At 44.0% G+C, this 20,827-nt stretch overlaps 1 protein-coding gene across 2 annotated transcripts in view; it reads left to right on the top strand.

Annotated features, from left to right (window-relative positions):
- CNTNAP5 (contactin associated protein family member 5) overlaps positions 1–20,827 on the top strand; it is a 733,870-nt gene that overhangs the window by 502,381 nt on the left and 210,662 nt on the right. For both annotated transcript variants that reach the window (XM_045516101.2, XM_045516108.2), the window contains exon 13: positions 10,706–10,906. In XM_045516101.2, coding sequence (XP_045372057.2) covers positions 10,706–10,906 — 201 coding nt within the window. The remainder of the gene's footprint in view (positions 1–10,705; positions 10,907–20,827) is intronic.

The raw sequence follows: 20,827 nt of genomic DNA, 5'->3' as shown, positions 1-20,827 counted from the left end.
CTTTTTTCTGATTCTATAATTCCTTCTCCATTTATAACTCTTCTCCACATTCTTGTCTACAGAGGCCTTTGTTTCTCACCTGGCCTCTGTTTTCCCTTGTATCAGTGGAAGCTCATAAATTATTTCACTTTAAAACATTGTTACGATGATCATGATAACATATTGATGTTAAAATTGTCTCACGTGTAGCTAGGAATGGTCCCTTTAATTCTGCTCCTATGTCTTTTTCCATGACCCCATTCATCTTGGAGCCCTTCCATGCTTCCTAGCACGAGATGTTCCAAGATGTTACTTTGAACTTTCTCCGCTTAGACTCAGACTCAGGTATTTTCCCAAAGAAGCCTGGTTCCTTTGTGTAGCTAAAAATTAAGATCTAGGTGTTTGCTTTGTTTATAGCTTCTTGGCCTTTGGCCAGAACTAGAAAATGTGTGTGTATGTGTGTTTAAATTATGAGTTCGTATGTTTATCCTTAATGTAAATCTAGCACCATTAGATGTTTTTCACATCATTCTATCTTCCATATATATTTTTCCCCTCTCACAGTGAGAAAATATCCCAACAACATCAATATAGTCATGAATTTATTCTCTCCTATAATATGCACCAATAGTCTCAGAATTGTATCAGCCATACCACTACTGATAATTAGGTAAAGTTTAAGATTCACTTGAATTTTAACTTTTGTTCTTAGAACACATCTTAAGGATGCATAACTAGACGTAATATTCAGAATACTGTATTTTAAAAAGTGACTTGAATTATTTTTTTCTCCCTTGTGGTTATTTTATCTATTTAATATATAGTTAGGCTTTTGGTTTCTGTTTAATATTCAATGTTGAGATTTGCTTTTTTCATCCTTTTGATATAATTTTATGTTTTAACTGTGTAAAACATTTTCGTGTTACAGAAGTGGTTGACAAGGGACATCTTCCTCTTACTCCTAATCTCTTCACTCTGTTCTTACTCATCTCCTCTAGAGAACCATTTAGTTTATCCTTCCTTTGTATGTGCCTATTTTTCCTTTATTCCTGCACAAAATGTAGCAAAGTCTTTTGCACCTTGATTCCTGGAAATCATTCTAGATGGGTTTAAAGAAATCAATAGTATGTGGTCTTTATTACAGCTGCATAGTATTTCACTCTATTCCATTAGACAGTTGATAGATATTTACATTGTTTCAGTATTCTGCTATTTACAATAGTCCGAGCTGCACAGCAGAATTTCCAGTAGATACTGAAATATGGTTTATTACAATGTATCACTTTCCTGCTGAACTCAAGAGCTGTCACTGAAGCAAGTAAAAATCTTGGGAGTCTGCTGGGTGTTGACTTCACTGGTAAGTGGATACCTCCTGCGGGCCAGATGTTTGACATCCAAAGATTTATGAATACAGTCCTTCCCCTTGTAGAGCTTCCAGTTTCGCAGGGGGTCTGAGTAAACAAGTGATTGCAATAGCGCCTGAGGGAGACAAGCACAGGATGGCGGTGGAGTTTGAGAAGGCTTCCCACCGCAGGTGATGCTGGCAGTTTCACTGATACTGTAATGAACTCCAAGGCAGAGATGTCAGCTGGAAGAAAGGTGAATAACTCCACTCTCCTCGTTGCACTTTGCTTTCATCTGTCACCTCCAGAACCAGAATGTAAGACCCATGAAACTAGAGTCAGTAGACTCACGTTTACAGAAGGCTTGTCTTCTTTTGTGACCTGGCGAGGAGACATGAATGCTGGGTTTCCCTTCTTAGGACTAAGGCAATCCCTCGGCAGTCAGCTCACTCCCTTATGAGTTCAGTCTCGGCTAACTCAGCTCTTCTAAACAAAGGATGGCAGCTACGATTGATTGTGTCCTTGTGGCCCAGGTACGAGGTTACATATATTGTCTTAGAGTCTACCTCATCTAATCCATATGATCAAGTATCGAGTAGAGATTTGTGCTTTGAGAAAACAGAGGTTCAGAGAGGTTAGAGAGTGTGCCAGCATCCCTCCGCTGGTGACTGACAGATGGACTGTTTGGATTCCGGGCTGTGTGAGCACCCAGGTTTTCCCTCAGAATGCGCCAAAGCAGTGCCTGCCCCAGAGATGCTCCTGAAGACCTCACAAACTGTCTCACAGCCACAGAAACCTCCTCCACCCGCCTCACAGCCCTTTTCCCTTCAGGTGCCTTGGATTGGCACTCCAACTTTCCCCTCTTGCCCTGCCTGGGAAGCAGGCACACTGCCCCTGTCCACAGGCTCCCCTCTGCCCTCACGTGCTGCTGCCAAGCTGTCAGCTTCTTTCCCAGGACCCTCTGTGAACATCCTGAGCTTAAAGTCCAGCGTGGCACCAGCCTTGTGCCCCCACCATCTCCTCCATGTCTGACTTCATGTTCTGCACCCACTAGACTTCCAGCACTGTTTCCTTGAATAAGCCTGTAACTCAGAAACCAACCAGCACCATGTGGGAAAGTGAAATCCATTCAACCCCAACCCAACCTCCAGCACCACCAAAATCATAAAATAGATTTCCCCAGTCATTCTTTCCCCAGTGATTTTAAAGCAAGGAAAAAGAAAAATAACCCCTCAAAAAGGTACATAAAAAGTAAAAGCTCGAGCGAAGTAGCAGAATAAATCACGGTCAAGTAGGTTGTCTGGAAGTCATAAAGTGTGCGGTCCAGGTGAGCAGGTGGAAGGACGGCAGTGGCTGGAAGGGGCCCCTGCCCCCCCCCAAGCTGCGGTGTCTGTGTCCAGCTAGTGCACCGTGCAGAGTGGCCAGACCGGGAGCCTTAAACTGGTAACACTCCCTCCCCCCAAACAGCAGAAGCCCAGACACTAAAAGCAGTTGTGTCCGCAGTGGTTTTAGCAGGCGCAGGGGAGCCTCACATGGGCAGCTGAGTTGAGGAACAGGGGAGGGGAAACAGCCCCCGTAGGAACTCTGGAGCCTTTTCAAGAAGGTGAAAACTGTTTCCACCTGTCATCTCCCAACCCTTTAAAGGTTGAAAGGAAGTTGGCACCGAGCCCCTTAGCACACCCCCTCCCCAGACTGGTTCTAATAATGAAGTGATGCCTCCGGCTCCTCCCTGAGTCCGTTCATCAGATGGGCTTGCAGCAGGTCAACTCTGATTTCCAAGCTGGGACCCTGCACCAGCATCTCAGCTCAGCTCAGCCCCCTGCTTTATTCAGTGCTTACGACTCTGCTGCTCCATGGTTGTGTCCACTTTCCAGATGAGGAGACTGAGGCTTGAGGAGTGTCCATGTCTCTGCCATGCCCAGGAATCTGGCCAGGAGCAGAGCTGGCAGCGTGTTGATCCCAAAGCCCTTGCTTTCCTCGCTCACATCTGCCTCCACTGACCAGAGGAGCCCCTTCCAAGCTGATACCTACCCGTCAGTCATCACCTCCAATTTAAATGGGGCAATAAGGTACAAACATATGAAAAATTAAACAACTGTCAATGCAAACAACAGGCAGTGTCATGGGGCTGTCTATGCATAGATGGCAGATGTGTGGTTGAGACAGGCCTTTGAGAATTATTTAAGCAGTCTACTCTTGGCATAGAAAATTCACTTTGTCAACATAGATAATTGTACCAGAAGTGACCCCAGGGACCTTAATATGGACTAGCTTTATGACAATAGGAGTGTAAGTGAATTGGCTTACTTTTCAAAGGGCTCTGAGCAGCTCCCACAGTGATTTAGGTTCAATTAAGCTGGTTATTGACAGTCTATAGATTTCCCTTCTTTCCAAGCATTGATATAGAAAAATTGCAGGGTTTTTTTCTGGCTCTGCAAAGAAATAGATATGTGTATAGAATGAGGTTTTATTAATCAGAATTATTTCTTGTCTCTCTGTCTGTCCTTTTTCAATCTCCTTCAGTTTGTTCTTTCTTCTGAGTGGTGATCTCTACGGCAACAGAGGAAACAGCTTATAGCATCTGGAATTACCATTATTATTAATCATAATGATCACAATAATAATACCCATCAGATAGAATGAGAGAAAAAATTGGAAAGAAAGTTAAATGTTGGCTCCATGTGTAAATAATTTACAGTTTCTGAAATAAGAGCAAGAGGAACCAGGCTGATCGCCTAGAGCCCCAGGATGAAGGTTCAGAGAGAGCCTTCCTGGGGTGGTGACTGAACAGGAAGGATTTCACAACAGGGATGAGGAGATAGAATGTTCTGGAATATTCACCCATTGCTACTCCAACGACACTTCGTGAAACCCCTTTTACTTTTGTTGATATTGTTGAGTGTGTGTGTGTGCTTTGGTCTTATAACTGGAAACTCCTTTTACACGTGGATCCTTAGAGAATACATCCTGGGTATTAGACTGTTTGGCAAAAACCTGAAATCCTATGGGGTTCTCAGCGCTAGCCGAGGTGCTCGTGGTCTAAGGATGCGAGACCCGTGGTGCTGGCCAAGGTGCTCGTGGTCTAAGGATGCGAGACCCGTGGTGCTGGCCAAGGTGCTCGTGGTCTAAGGATGCGAGACCTGTGGTGCTAGCCAAGTTACTGATGGTCTAAGGGTGCGAGACCCGTGGTGCTGGCCAAGGTGCTCGTGGTCTAAGGGTGCGAGACCCGTGGTGCTGGCCAAGGTGCTCGTGGTCTAAGGATGCGAGACCTGTGGTGCTAGCCAAGTTACTGATGGTCTAAGGATGCCAGACCAAAGTTGGCCTGTCTATTCTCAAGGAAAACAATGCAGGGTCTCTCTATTACCACCCCAACTATGCCCCCAGCAGACTGGGCAGCTCCACTTACTCGTCATCTCAAGAATACTTATAACAGCATGAGACGTTTGCTATTCTCACGCACACCACTTTTTTTCCCAAAATGATGGTACAGTTGAAAGAGTTGAGCAGGGCGCTTGCCTCCTGTGTACATACTCTGTGGGTAGCACGGAGCACCCAGAATGAATGATACATTCCACATCCTGGGGGATCTCAGAGCTCTATGGGGAGGTAGACTTGAAGCTAAATTCACGAGGCGATCTGGGAAATACTTTACTCGTCTCCATAACAACCCATTGCTCTGTGTTTGAAATGATGCCTTGGACCTTTATAACACATGCTACTTGATGGTCTACATCTTGTAACTCTTTTATCCTGAAAGTGGGCACAACAGCTCGTGTGGATTTGGGTCACACTGCATGCCGGTGAATTGGCTGGACCACTGCTTTTAAAAGGCGAATATTTTATTTTATCTTAATTTTTAATGAAATACACCTGACATGTAACTTTGTGTACATATGAGGTGTACAATATGTTGGTTTGATTTGTATATCAGGATATGATTTATATTTATGTATCACAACATGATTAACATGATAGCGCTAGCTAATACCTCTTTTATGTCACACAATTATTTTTTTTTTCCTGTGGGAAAAATTAAGATCTAGTCTCTTAGCAACTTTGAAGTTGATAATACAGTATCATTGACTATAATTATTACGCTGTGCATTAGAACTTATTTGTCTACTAACCATAAGTTTGTATCATTAAACAATGTCTCTCCATTTTCCCAAAGCTATCATAGTTAGAACTTATGATATTGGCATAAAAATAGCCACGTATACCAGTAGAATAGAATAGAGAGCCCAGAAATACACCCTCACATATATGGGCAATTGATAGTTGACAAGGGAGCCAAGAACATTCCATGGGGAAAGGACAGTCTCTTCAACAAATGATGTGGGGAGCATTGGATAACCATGTGCAGAGAAATGAAATCAGACCCCTATCTTATACCACCCACAGAAATTAACTTGAAATAGATTAAAGACTTTAACATAAGACCTGAAGACCTAAGAACCTAGAAGAAAATGTAGGGAGGAAGCCCCATGACGTTGGTCTCGGTAATGATTTTTTTTTTTTTGGCTCTCAAACAATAAAACAATAAAAGCAAAAGTCAACAAGCAGGACTCCATTGGACTAAAAAGCTTCTGCACAAAATAAACAGTCAACAAAACAAAAAAGCAATCTAAGGAATGAGACAAAATATTTGCAAGCTGTATATTGGATAGAAAAGCAAATATTTTAAATACATAATAGCTTACTTTAGGCTAACCAAGATGCTTAGTGAATTGAATATGGTTCCTGCTACTTCAAAAATCTTCAAATGCAGTCCTCTTTGGAGCCGAGAATTTGTCTTGGATAACTCATTACCTGCATCCCTTTGAGTAAGTTAGAAAGACAGGGCTCTGTTTCTCGTCATGGGACTGAATGGTGATACACAGTAGAAGAGATACCAGGAAATGAACCAGATAGAAACCATCGTATCAAGGGCAATAATCCAGGTTTCTTGGTCTATGAAGACATTTCAGGAAATGCAAGGAATGAAAATAAATATAGAGACTCATGGAGCTGTTTCAGAGGGAGAAGATAATTGAACAAGATGGTAATAATTTATTATCTACAGCAGCAACTCTGTTACTAGAAATTGCAGTCCATACTGTTCGTTCACCTCTTTTGCCAGGTGAGCTCCCTACCCCCAGCTCTCTAAGGCATGAGGTCCCAGTCCTCACTCCAATGCTATAGAAAAGTTCTAATGAATAGATTCTTTACTCTTTTGCGTGTCAGGCAACCAGTTGTCTATCTACGTAAAATATGATAATGAATCATTATAATATTATTGTGGATGAAAAGATGGGCCAGTATCCCATTTTCCAATGTGGAAGCTTCAGAGACATATCTAACTTGCCCAAAGGCTCACTGCTGAGCTGTAGCAGAACACGGATCCCAATCAGATAGGCTACTTTCTAAAGCCAGGCTGGCTCATGGCACCTGGAAGCCCTAAATGCACCTCTGGGGACTTAGAACCTACAATGGATGTCCCGCGGTGCAGGGTCAGGTGCTGGGGGCAGGCCGGCTGAGGGTGGTGTTTGGAGCCAGGGGAATTTTGTGATGCTTTTCCAATCGTGGCATTTAGATGGTTTATCCCTCTGTCTCTGCATGAACCTGGACCTACTTGAGTTACAGGGAAACCCTTGTTGGTTTCCTCATGTGGGAGTCCAAGTTCACAGAACTGCGGGAGGGGAGCATTTCCTGTACTGGGACATTTGAATCTGATGTGTTTTCCCTGTGGATCTGCTGAGAGAGGGCTGGGCTCAGGTTGTCTCCCTTTAGGTGTTTGGGGGGCTTACTTTGGGTCTGGGAAAGAGCTATTGTGAGAACAAGACCCCACTCACTTCTCCTTCTTTGTGGTGCTGTTGTTAATATCAGCCACTGATATCTGAGTTCCGTAAGACAGAGATGTTGTATACCTTCTTCTCTTTTTTTGAGCTATAACAATTCCATAGAACATTTATTCAGCACTAATCATGCCCCATCCATAAATGCTTAGCACAGAGATATTATACAGCTTTATATGAAAGGTGCACATATTTCTGTTGGATGCTTAGCTATTTAGCTATTTAATGGATAAACTCAATCCATTTAATAGCTTAGTTACCTAATGGACCTTCTCATACAAATCCGCTTACTTAATCTTTGCAGCCACCCTGCACAGGTGGCCTTCATGCTGCTTTTTGAATATTACTGATGAGGAAACTGAACCTTAGATAAGTACCAACTTCACCAAGGCTGTTTGACCAGTAAGTCTAGAACTGGCACACAAACCCAGATCTTCGGACTTACAGAGCCCGACCTGTGTCCACTGAGCTCCACCGTCCATTGACTAAATTTGCCATCTTGAACATTTAGCTTTGTGGGTCCAATTTTATTTCAAGTATGTATGGGTCCCTGAATGAATCGCCCTCCATCCACCTAAAAGACTGTTCAAAATGAATTTTAATTGTCTGGAAGACCGTCACCTAGACCTTCCTCATACTACTCTGAGCATCGGGGACACTGGCCATCAAAGCTGACTCTCCTGAGTGGCATTGCTCCCTGGCCTTTAATGCTTTGTTAGGGTTCAGGGCTTAGTCTGCACTGCTACCCACGGAGTGGAAGAGAAAATAGGAAGTGAGAAAAAATGCTGTCCAGTTGTCTCCTTGTTCTCAGTCTCTGTGTTGTGATCTCCCAGGAGAAAAATAATGAGAGGGCAAAGTGCATCTTTGAAATGGAAGCCAGCTAAGAGGCCCTAGATTCTGGGTAGCTGTCTCCCTCCTGGTCGCCAGACTGTTTGCAAGGAGGGCTTGCGATGTCTGTTAAGTGATTTGTGGGGAGCACTGGGGAGCTCTCCATTGCTCCTTTGTATCTTCTATGTATTGCCTGTGTCAAAACTGCCAATGGTTGAACCAGTCAAACTGTAATTCACTCTCATGGCCCAGAAGGTGGGGTTGGCACTATGTGTGGCTTTAAGATAAAAGATTTGTCTCTCAGACATAGCTTCTTTTTCCATCTTGCCAAAGGTAGACTATGATTTTGGCAAAATGAGCTAGTGAAGGAAAAAGCAGATCAATGAAGAAATGTATGATCCATCAGATGAATGGATACATGGACGTGAAGATCGGTGTGTGTTGGGAAGGAAACGCGGATTCATATGACTTAACGGTGCTGGGGGAACCACTTTGGGAAGCAGATGGATTGGACACATTGAGACTGGACACGAGGTTACTTTCTCTCCCCTTCGCATTTCTGTATCTATATTTATATCCGCATCTGCATCTGTATCTTCATCCGTATCTACATCTGTCTGCATCTGTCTCTACATCTTTATATCAACATCTGCATCTGTATCTGTATCTAATTGATACCTTTATCTATATCTACATTGATACCTGCCGTGGCTGTTATGAGTAATGGAGATGATATATGAGAAATGTCCTAGCATAGGGGCAGTAGCAGAGCATTGATTATTAGAGATTAGACTGGGTTTTCGTTTACTTCTTCTAAGCACCGGGAACATTTCCACATTGTCCGTCTTTATCTCTGCCTCTGTAGTATTGCATTATTGAACAATTCCCTTTTTTTGGTTATTTGATCCGCATGTGTCTTTATTGGCCTCAGCACTTTGGGGGGTTTCGGGTTAATTTTTGGTGCAACATTATTATTTTTTTACCACTCTGAGTCATGTCTTATTTTTGCTTTCAAGATCAAAATCCAATAACCTCCATTCTGACTTCTTTCAGGCTTTGTAGACAATGTAACTGCCTCCATTAAATGTCGGAGATGTGGGTTATCAGTGGGCTGGTTTGAGGAAACAGTGTTAAGATGAGTCAGAACGTTTGAGCAGAGTTCCATTTGATGCTACAGGAAATATTTCCTTTTTTAGGAGTTGGAAAATGGAGATAATTGAAACCAAGTTTTCTCTTCCTCCTCTTTCTAATCTATTGACACATTGATATATATTTCTAATATATTGACAGCACCAAGTGATAAAGTTATTTACCCCAAGTCATACAGAGTTAAGGTGGAGAACGTATTGAAACTAGGGTCTCAGTTGCCAGTTTTTCCTTCTTCTTTTCTTTTTCATGGCCAACAGTCATGATCCTGCTTCTTAGTCGTACTAATTAGAAATTGTGGTTACCTGCATTGTACATGTTCACCATTCTTGTCTAACAGATGTGTTTCAAATCATGTCTTTACTTTGTGGACCTTGGATTCCTTGTTTGTAAAACCAAGTGGGCGAGAGAGGAGAGGATCCCGTATGTCTGTGCTCCGTTCTTTCTCGGCTCCGAGACTCTATGAAGAGTCATGATGTTGTCACGCAGGGGCAAGATTCTCAGACAACGAAAGCTTTTCCATTTTCCCATTTCCTCCTCCACCTAATTTGTGAGCATGTTCAGAATTAGATTCTAGGTCCAATTGCAGGAAATGTTTTCGTCTGGCTCATTATTCCAGAATGTCTGATGCCTCCCAGATCCTGCCTTGCAACTTTATAACTTCTTTTTTTTTTTTTTAACTGATGATAAAACTGAGCCCCGGAAAAGTCAAGTGACTTGTCCGAACTTGCTATTGGTAGAATAGGTCTCCAAGTCAGATCTCTCAAGCTCTGAAGCTAAAATTCCTCTCCCTTTTTTACCTTCTGTTCTTACCTGTAGTAAGTAAAACGTGTTCTCCCTCCCTCATCTAAAGGTGCTCATCTCTGCTGGTTATTTCAATGTAAACCTCTTAAAACAGGTCTGGCCAGTAGAGGTAGCATGGGGAATAAATGGTAAGAAAGGCAGTTAAGTGCATTGCCAGTCCGTTGTGGTTCACACAGTCTCATCCTTGTTATGATGTAGACTTTACAGATCCTTTCTGGGTATGGGTCTTATTTTCATCGTGGTACTTGCAGCTTTCAGGGGCAGTTATCCGAGTTCTAGTGTTTCTCTCGTGAGCAAGTGTGTGCGTCAGGAGCCGGAAGAACGGGCTTTGGAGCCGGACACCCTGGGCTCCAGCTCTTGCTTAGTCAATTACTCACGGTGTCATCTTGGGGAACCTGCCTGATTCTCCTTGTTCACTGTCCCCTCGTTTTTGTCACGGCAGTATCGACTTCTTTCTGATTTCGATCGTGCCAATTCTGAATGAGATATTGGACATTAAGTGCTTTAGCATCAAGCCTGTGGAGCAAAGGCTGCCCAGATTTAGGTCTTAGAATAACTAGCCTTTATACTAACTCTAGGTGGAGAGCTATGAGAGGCAAAAAGTCTCTGGTCGAATTCTTTGCCTGAGTAGGTCACCCAGGTGGTACCTGAACCTCCTGCCCATCACTCTGTTTGCCCGATTCTCTTTTATTTATTTATTTTTTCCAGCTTTATGGAGGTATATAAGCATGATCCTCTTCTGACCTTCCTTGGGTTGTGTTTTCTGGGCAGAGGACAAGATCTGGACATCAGTGCAGCACAACAGCACGGAGCTGACCCACGTGCGAGGTGCCGACACCCAGAAGCCCTACTCCATGGCCTTGGACTACGGAGGCAGCCTGGAGCAGCTGGAAGCCGTGATTGATGGCTCGGAGCACTGTGAGCAGGAGGTGTCCTACCACTGCAGGAGGTCCCGTCTGCTCAACACTCCCAGTAAGGCCCTCCCCTGCCTGGGTCCTTGGTGTGGGTCACGCGGGGCCACCGTGGTGTGACAGATGGGCCCTGCAACCATGGAGTATCAAAGAGGGGAGTGGCCAGCAAGGGGGCTGCAGCTACAGTGGTTCACGGTGCAGTGGAGAGAAACGCCGCTCAGAGGGGACTCCTGGTACCCAGGGTGTTACCTAGAGGAGGTCCTGTAGCCTCTCAAGATTTTTTTCTGCATCTTCAAGAGAGGAACGGTGACCACGCCCATCTGGCAACAGTTGTGAGAATGGAAAGTTTCTTGAGAGCCGTGGCACCCAGAGAAAGAGCATTTGAGCTAGACATAGAAAGGGTGGAGGTGGACATGGTGTTCCTGGCAGAGAGGAAGCACCAGGGATTTCGGCACATCCACCAAAGAGCAATGAGTTATCCCTGGGGCAAAGGATGCAAGGGGAGCAGCACTGGCAGGGAGGTCAGTAGGGCAGGCAGGTGGAGTCCCGTGTGTTTGCAGGGCTCATGTTACCTGAAAAGTGCAGGGTTTAATGAAAATGATGCTTTAAAAACATAGTTTGCTCTCAGATAAAACATATTAACTTTCTGTTTCTTCTATGGTTATTATTATTATTATTTTGGAGTGAATCATTGATTGAGTTATGCAAGGATTGCAAAAAAAAAAATAATAATAAGATTGCTAACCAAAACCCCAAAGCGTTTGGCAAAATGCTAGGAGGGCTAGGTCAAAGCTTATGCACGCTCTGGGAGCCAGGAATCTTTGTGAGTATCAGCTCATCATTTGTTTTGCAGCAGAAAAATTAAAAGCTGGAGTACCTCAGGGATGTGGAATAGCGAGGAAAAGGCATCAGAATCTTTAGCCTAAAGGAACTTAGGAGCCGATGTTTGAGAGTCAGGAATTTTGGAAGGTTTGAGAATATTAGCCAGTGAAACACCGAAAAAGAACTGCCACCCACTGCCTCCCTGATCTAGAATCTGGAGGGAAGATGTCGTTCCATGTAAGTGAATTTTCCAGATCACTGTCCCGGATCCCTTTAGGCACCAAAAGAGTTTTCAAAGAATTTTTAACTCTTTGAAATGAAAACCTTTCTCCAATGGATTCCACGCTCCCTCGCCTTCTTGAACAGAAAGTTCTGAATATAAAACGTAACCTGTTGCTGACGACTCAGGGTTATCACTGTGGAAATCAATTACTGTGCCTCCTTGTGCTCCGCCGTGCTCACAGGGACGATGAGGGTGGAGGCGGAGGTGCTGTCTGGTGTCCCTTCTCCAGCGTCCGTCTCTGACGGCCCTGCCGTGAGTCAGTGTTCGCATCTGTTCCTCTTCCTCTGTCTCTGGGCTGTCAGGCCTGTGTGTGGCCCTCACGGCACCGTTTGCAGTGTGACTGTGTCTAGAAAGCCCTCCTACCCTCTGGTTTCCCAAGGATTGGTTTTGGTGGATTTTTAGGAAAATCGGGATTATGTTCATTCTGACTATGGAATTTTTTTGTGTGTATGTATTTTTATTGAAGTATAGTCAGTTTACAGTATTGTGTCAATTTCTGGCATACAAATGCTTCAATTATACATAAATATACATATATTCATTTTCATATTCTTTTTCACCATAGGTTGCTACAAGATATTGAATACAGTTCCCTGTGCTACACAGTATGAATTTGTTTATCTTTCATATACAGTAGTTAGTATCTGCAAATCTCGAGCTCTCAGTTTATCCTTTCCCACCCCTCTTTCCTCCTTGTAACTGTAAATTTATTTTCTATGTCTGTTGAGTCTGTTTCTGTTTTGTAAATAAGTTCATTTGTATCATTTTTAGATTCCACGTATAAGTGATATAATATGGTATTTTTCTTTCTCTGTTTGACTTACTTCCTTTAGAATGACAACCTCCAGGTCCACCCACTTGCCAAGCAAATCGGTCATGCAAAGGGGTTTGTTGTGAGGGTTGTTTAAGGTCTTCAACAGAACTCACGATGCAGTGTCCTAGAGCACTCCAGGGCCCCCGTCTCCCTACCAGTCTTGGGCTCCTGCTCATTTATTCATACTGGCACGTGAGTGTTTCCACTTAGAGTCAATTGCTAGACCTAGTATGTGCTAATGGATTTGAAAGTCATCGAGATCCTGCTTGTTTTAGAGTATTCTAAAATTCTCTTACATCCCCTTTTCCCTTAATTAATGATGTTTTAGTGAGCATAGAGCTAACTGGCCATATATATGTGAATATACTGTTTAGAACACACATATACACATATGTGTGTACACTACAGTATGAATGAAATACACATTCCTTATTTACACACTATTTAGTATATGCTATGCAATATATATTCTGTAATGGTCTATCTCATCATATAATCTTTGTGGGTCCAAACAGATTCGTGAATGCACTTGAGTGGATAAGCCATCACGGCCATCTGTCGTGCTCAACACTCGAGGTGCACAAAACGGATGCTTTGGCTTAGGAATCTGAGTGAAGAACTGTGATGCAGAAAAGCCAAATTACAGATAGAAAAGAAATAACACTCCACAGTACTCTGGGGTCGACGAAACTTAAAGCTCTTTGTCCCCAGTACCTGTACCAACCAAGACCAACTAACAGATGATCACACTTTCTTTCACACGATAAGGGATTACCCCTAGGTGCCACACACTTTGTTTTGGCCAGTGGAAATTAAACAGTGAAAAAACAGCGTTTCTGTTCCTGTAATTGTAATAGGGAGGACAGAAACAAACGAAACACACGTGTGTGCAGACACACACACACACACACAGAATCAGTTCATGGAAAAGGAGAGGCAGAGACATCACGAAGAACGAGGGCCCAAGAGCCACCAGGCGCAGGGAGTCTGATTTCAGGTAGGCTGGTGGGAAGGGCCCTGGGCCCGGTGGGGGCACCCTCCCAGAGACCCAGAGGGAGGATGTGGGACATGTCAGGGCTGGGACAGAAGCTTCCAGGCTGAGCAGCAGCAGGAAGGCCAGTGTGGCCACAGGAAGGCAGCGGAGAGCAACGAGGGGTGATGGGAAGATGAGGTTCGGGGTGTCCCGACCAGGCCACCCAAGCCCTAACACGGCGGATGTGGGTCATCGTGCGCAGGGAGGTCACTGGAGCACACAAGCAAGGGGTCACTTTCTCTTCCTATCTCATATCAAAATGCCAGCCAGTTTATTTAAGTCAGGCTACACCAGGTAGCCCAAATTTGCCAAGCACATAGATGTTGTAGGTCGGTCCCTACGGCTGGTGAGCTAGAAACAGCTGTGAGCCTCCGGAGAGCAGGAACCACATCTTACAGCTCTGGCCCTGCAGTCTAGCTCGGGCCTGTCAGCCAAGGGCCTAGCGATCACCTACAGCCCTTTGTACCTGCTGCCCCAGCTACACGGAGCTGAGGTGATCGTTCTGGCCGCTCCGTCTGCATTTTATTGCTGCCCCTCTACCCCCCTAACTCAGAGATCTGAAAGGCCTCCATCAGAGAGCTGAGATCCTCCATCCACCAGCACATCCCTTCCAGATATCTTTATTTCCTTCTTTCCTCCCTTCCTTCCTCCCATCTTTCTTCCTTCCTTCCTTCCATCCTTCCTTCCTTCCCTGCTTCCTTTCCAACTTCTCTCTCTCCCTCCCCTCTCTCTCCCTCCACATATGCACACACACTCAATATATATATTTATATTTATATTTATATTTATATTTATATTTATGCGGATAGAACTTATCCCCAAGTCCATGGTCTTTTCACTACACCGGGTCGTCACCATACTACTAAAAACAATTCTTATCATAGGAGCCCCATAATCAAAACTACAGAACTCTGCCAGGACATCCAAAACACAAAATATCAGGGCGACATTTGAAACATCATTAATAAAAAGCTATTTCTGCTTCATGTGCAGCAAGAATCTATAAAGAAGCTCAGGGTTCCTACAGCGCATACTGTTTGATGTCATCCTTGTTGCCGATGAGATTGGCTCTTGGCTTCCGAGCTCCTTCTGTTTGCCTGGTATTTTGAATATTATTTTGTTCAGTCCTCTCCATGGCCTTATGAAGTTTGTGTTATCATCGTCATTTTTATTGAAGGGGAAGCTCGAAGAAGTTAGGTAGCTCATCTGAAGTCCTGTAGCTACGAAGGGCAGGAGACTGTTTCACATCCATGCCTCTCTGTCTTTAACTCCCGTCTGCATTCCACAATAACCTGCAGAAGGAAAAAGAGAATAATGAAAGACCTCAGAGAAGGAAAGAAACTGATTTAAAAAGGATTCAGGTAGCCAAAGAAAAGGTTCATCTTCTGTTCTGGTTGTCAGCCAGGATGTCACCCTAATACTTAGCAGTGTAAGCAGTTTAAAACCATGGTAACATTCATTGTGCCCTCATCTGCAGCTTGGACAGGGTCCAGCAGGCCCTGAGCATCTCTGCTGCACTCTGCATCACCTGGGGCTGGGGCTGGGGTCACCACTCAGTCACTCAGTGGGTGCTGGCTGTGGGCTGGCGTCTTCAGATGGGCAAGTGGCTGGGAGCCCAGTTGGACATGTGGTCCTTCCACGTGGCTGCGTGACTTTCTCACAGCCTGGAGCCTGGGTCTCAGGGGCAAACATCCCACGAGGCAGAGTGAGACAGGTGAGAGCCAGGTTGGATTTGACTAGCTAGCATTGGAAGTCAGTCTCATTTTTGCTGCTTTTTAAGTAATTGAAGATGGTCACGCAGGCTAGTTCATACCCCAAGGGAGGCAGATTTGATTTCATTTTAATGGAGTGTGTGTACCGACGTGTTTCAAATGACCATATCTTCAAAATGATGTCTGCGTAGGCAACTGGCTTAAGGAAACACAGCAAATTCTGGGCAGAGTCAGGAATCAAACCCAGATCTTCCCAACTCACTGTACGTCCTTTCACTCTGATGTCCTGCCACCCATTGATTTAGTCAATTATAATTCAGGCTGGAAACGTGTCTGACTCTCCATGTTTCCCTCTTAGTAACTTTTGTCACCCTTAAAGTGGCATGGCTAAAATGTGTTTTTAAGAGTTTCACGGGTCTTAAAAAAATATAAAAAGACCATCACATGAATCAAGTCAGTGCATTTTACTGTGCTTGAAAGCCACCTTCCCTAATGTTCTAATAACTCACTCGTGGTGTTTCCCTGGGGACAGAAAGTCAAAATCAGAGGTGGGCAGATTTTGCAAAGAAGACATGCACCTTCATGGGACTAGAGATGTGAGTGTTTCTCAGGAAAAGAAAAACAAAAAACTATTCCACATAAATGCAAGGCATGAAATGTGTCTGGCTGCAAATGAATTTCGGTTCAGACCATTAATTACTTAAATAATCAATGTGGATTGCCCAAGCACCAATTAGATGAAGTCTTTATTTTCCTCCCCACTCATGAAAGACCGTGTTCACCGGTTTTACCTCCAAGGTACCCACAGAAAGAAGAAGAATCCTGTTTTCTAATCTGAGATGCAGTCCAGGGACAGCAATATGAAAAGAGCACACATTTTGGAATCACCAAACCTGGTCTTCAGGTTCACTTTTGCTGCTTACTAGCTGGGCGAACTTGCGCACGTTACACGGACTTGCTGAGCCTCAGTTTCCTCATCTGTCAACTGTAAACAGTAGATGCTGTGTCTTGCGTAGGGTAGACATGCAAGGTACTACTGTGGCTTTAGCTAGTGCTGTATCACATATTCCGAAAGCGAGGGGGTGTGGGCTCCCCGGGCTACCAGGAGAGGGTCTCGGAATCCTGAGATATGCCCAGTGAAAGAGTTCGGTTGGGGGATCTGCCTCTTGTAGGCTGTAGGCAAACTCATTTTCTAAGCTGCGTCTCACTTATGGTCAAGGCGGTGTTGCCCTACCGAAAAGCACCAGTGAGAGTCTTAGAGTTTCACATCTGCGTCTCCTCCTCTGCTGGCCCCTCGAATCCACTCATCTGTCTCTTTCTCATTTTAATAAATGGTACCACCATTGGGTTTCTCGAGGCCCAAACTGAGGACTCATTCCCTCCTCACCCACTCCATTCCCGGTTCTGTGCACCAGCAAATACTCACTCATCAGCTGCAGCTGGCTGGCTTGCAGCCTCTGCTCTCCGATTCCACTGTTCCCACCTCCCTTTAAACCCTTATGCGGAGAGGATATAGCTCTGGTAGAGCGTGTGCCTAGCATGCATGAGGTCCTGGGTTTGATCCCCAGCACCTCCATTAAAAAATAATAAATAAACAAACGCAATTACTCCCCCCCCGAAACTTTTTTAAAAGGAAAATAACCCTCATCATCATCATCTGTTGATGGGACAGGTGTGTCCTATTTCTGCTTCCTCTCCCATCTCGTCTTGTACCCCCCTTCCTACAGCTTGTACATCATGCGACAACCAAGTGATCATCTTGCCAAAGATGAGATCGTGTTACCTGGCTTCAAACCCTTCCCAGCGCCCTTGTAACAGAACCCAGACTCCTGCCTGCGGCAGACAGAGCTCTGCAAGCCGGGGCCCCTCCCCAGCTCCCAGCTCCCAGCTCCTAGCTCCCAGATCCCTTCCTCCTCCCACCCACTGGACTCATCTCTATTTCCCTTGATTCTGCTTCTTTCCCAACTGGCCCTCACCCCCTCTCAGTACTGATCGAAAGCTTCCTTCCTCTTTCCGTTCTAGCTCACAACTTAAATTTTCCATCCACTTTTCATCCAAAGTACCCATCTTATCCCTTGTTCCATTTCATCTTATTTTAATATTCTGCTGAGAGGTTATTACTATCCAATATTTTCTTCCTATCTGTTTGTTTGTTGTCTTCTTCTGTGCTACACCCGGCTTGTAGAGTGTGAGCTCCGGGAAGGAGGGAAAGCCTTTGTCTCATTTATCTACTTTATCCCAAAATGCTAGAAGTGTACCAGGTGCCCGGCAAATATTAGGAAGTAGCAGATGAAAGAATAGAAGTCCCTTCTCAATGAGTAATAAGTGTCTCTAGTGTTCATGCCATGTCAGAGGACTCACGGTAGAACAAGAGCCCTTGGCCATCCCACTGCAGGGACCCTCACAGGGCGAAGGCAGCTTTGTGAAGCAGGGAGGGCTGGACTGGGCGGGGGAGCTGCCGTCCTGCTCTCGGCTCCACTGTCAAGCCTGTGACCTTGAGCAAGTTACTTACATTTTATGGGCCTCAAGGTTCCCATCGGTAATCCTACCAGGTTTTATGTGATGCTCTCTCGGTGTCTTTTCTGCCCTGACACTTATGATTCTATACTAACCCACAGAAAGTGAGTTAAAATGCATGTCATAGTTTATTAGTTTTTTTTTTATCACAGCAAGGAAGGAGAGGAGTTGATACAACAAACAGATCAGGGAGAGAGAGAGAGAGGATATTCCTGAGACTCTTAAGGTCATGAAATATGATAATTTATATAGTAGGTGATAGTTTTTGGCACCTTCATGCACCAGATCGTCTCAGAACGTATTTCCATACAGTAATACGGATTGTGCAGAGAAGGTATGAACTTCCCTAAGGTCATAACAAGTGAAGAATAGCAAGAATAATAACTCCTTACTTTAGAGTGTTTATACATCCATTACATTGTGTACTTTATGGCATATTCGCTGGGTTATGAGGTACACACAGAAATACAATTATTCCAGCTGCACAGATGACCTTGGTCAACGTAGACCTCGTGCTGTGATGACATCTCTTGGCTTGTAACCAGGGAGTCAGACCTGGCCCTGGATTTCCCTCCTGCCTGAGTCCTCACTGTACCCATGACGGAGGAAGGGGAACAGAGTCCAGGGAAGAGCCAAGGGGGTGACGTCCCTTGTCTTGGCTCAAGAACTTGTCTTCTCAGCCCTGAGACCTTAGGTAAGGCGCTTCGCATCTCTAAGCCCCAGTTTCCCCATCTCGAAGAATGAGGATGACAAAAATAACATGAATAGTACCCACATCATTGGAAGGATAAAAATGGTTGAAAACTTGTAGTTGCTATAATTTAAGTTCTCAATTTACCTAAGTTCTGTTGAAATGACAGAGATGCCTTTCTAAATGTAGTTTTTACTGTCCTTTCACTTTTGCTGGGAGGCAGGACTGAATGTGGTAAGGGTTTTTTTTCCCCCTCCTGCCTGCCTTTATGGTTGTGTGTGTGTGTGTGTGGAGCATCTGGAGAGAAATTTCAGTCAGTGTGCTAGGTATTACAGAGACTGTTAAACTAGAGTCTCAGCCTGGCACAACAAAGACATTGGAGACTCTGAAGCAAGACCACACCTGAGTTCCTCTCCTCTGCCACTTATTTGCTGAGTGGCCGTTGTCAGGTCATATAACCTGAGTGTCTGAGTCACATTTTCTCATCTGCAAAAGGGCTCACATGTGAGCCTAACTTGTAGACTTTTTCAGGAATTACGAGTGCATGTGTTAAGGGGCTGGTCTTGGGGCTTCTACAATTTTAGGAGCCTACGTTCTTGTAGGCAGAATTAGAGACAATCTGTATATGTCGGCAAGAAGTAAAGTGTTCGGGAAAGGAGAATTTACTTCCCCTGAGGTAAAACTCAGAGATTTTCTATGGAAAGTCATCAGTTTTTAGACAGCATGGAGAGCAGAGTTGTGATGAGAAAAGGCATAGAGGAGGGTGGTGTGATTCAGCCTCAGGGAATGGGGAGAAACTGTAAGAATGAGGCAGCTGAGGTTCTGGCTGCTTAGTGAAGATCAGGAGGCAGAGAGGATGAAAGAAAGAGAGGGAGGAAGGAGGGAGGGCCTTCTATGTTTCAGACACTTAGCAGCGTGCTTCTGTGGATGCAATTTCCACTAAGTGGAGAAGACCCCTTGAGCTAGAGAGTGATCTGACAGAAAGATTTACCATATGGCTTTAGAAAGAACTGATTGGGTCCAGAGGAAACTACAGACAAAGAGATCAGTCAGGTATTTATCTCAGGAGTCAAGGAAAGAGGTAAGAAGCGTGGGGCCATAGGAATAGAAAGGAAAAAGAAAAGAATGCTTGGCTTTGATCAATAAAGTAGACTCTAAAACAATGATGTCCAATGGAAATACAATGTGAGCTACATGGACAACTTAAAAATTTCCAATAGACACATTATAAACATAAAAAGAAACATATTACACATGATTTTATATTCTTATATCGACCATTGAATACGATGTTTTTATTCCAGTCATATAAATGAGGGGACTTAGAGGTAAGGCACAGATGTCAAGAGAGGATGAAGGAAAAGCAGGATTGGAATCTTGAGTCCAGATTCCTTATTTGGTGTGATAGTTCTACCAAATAAGGAGAGATGTATTTACTGAGGAAAGCATATTTATATGTGATGTAGCTGGTTACAATGTCATATGTATATATACAATGTCGTACGTATATCGTATGTACACAGATATAAAACAAACCCTTCCCTATATATACCTGCCTACAAGGTGTGCATATATACATTATTGTTGTATTATATAATGTTATATAATTATATGTGCATTATATAATTATTATATTATATAATATATATGTGCACTTATGTATGTATTTTTTAATTTTCAGATTCCCAGTAATCCCTATGTAGGAGGCATTTAAAGTAGGAGAAAGACGGAAAGGAAAGATATTAACATTAAGCATAGTTTTTGAATCTAATACTTGCAATGTATCAGGCTTTTTAACAAGTATTTTCAGTTCCTAACACAGATGAACTGTAAAACCACCTTGTTTAATCCTTACAATGGCTTGTGGGATGTAGGTTATTGCTGATGAACAAACTGAAGTTCAAAGAGGTTAAGTAAAGAACCACATGACCCCCTCTACATCTGTAGAAATGCACACAAATCTTAAAACCCGTTATGATTAAATTCAGTTTCTTGGACAAGCAAAACCAATCTTTGCTTGAGTCTGCCAGGTCATCAGCTATCCCCACACCAGTTATACAACATTCCCTTGTCTGAATCAATCCAGGACTGGATTTTGCCTAGTAAACTG

This window comes from Camelus bactrianus, chromosome 5, assembly GCF_048773025.1.
Source record: "Camelus bactrianus isolate YW-2024 breed Bactrian camel chromosome 5, ASM4877302v1, whole genome shotgun sequence".
NCBI lineage: Eukaryota > Metazoa > Chordata > Mammalia > Artiodactyla > Camelidae > Camelus > Camelus bactrianus.
This window is presented reverse-complemented; position numbering and strand designations above follow the sequence as displayed.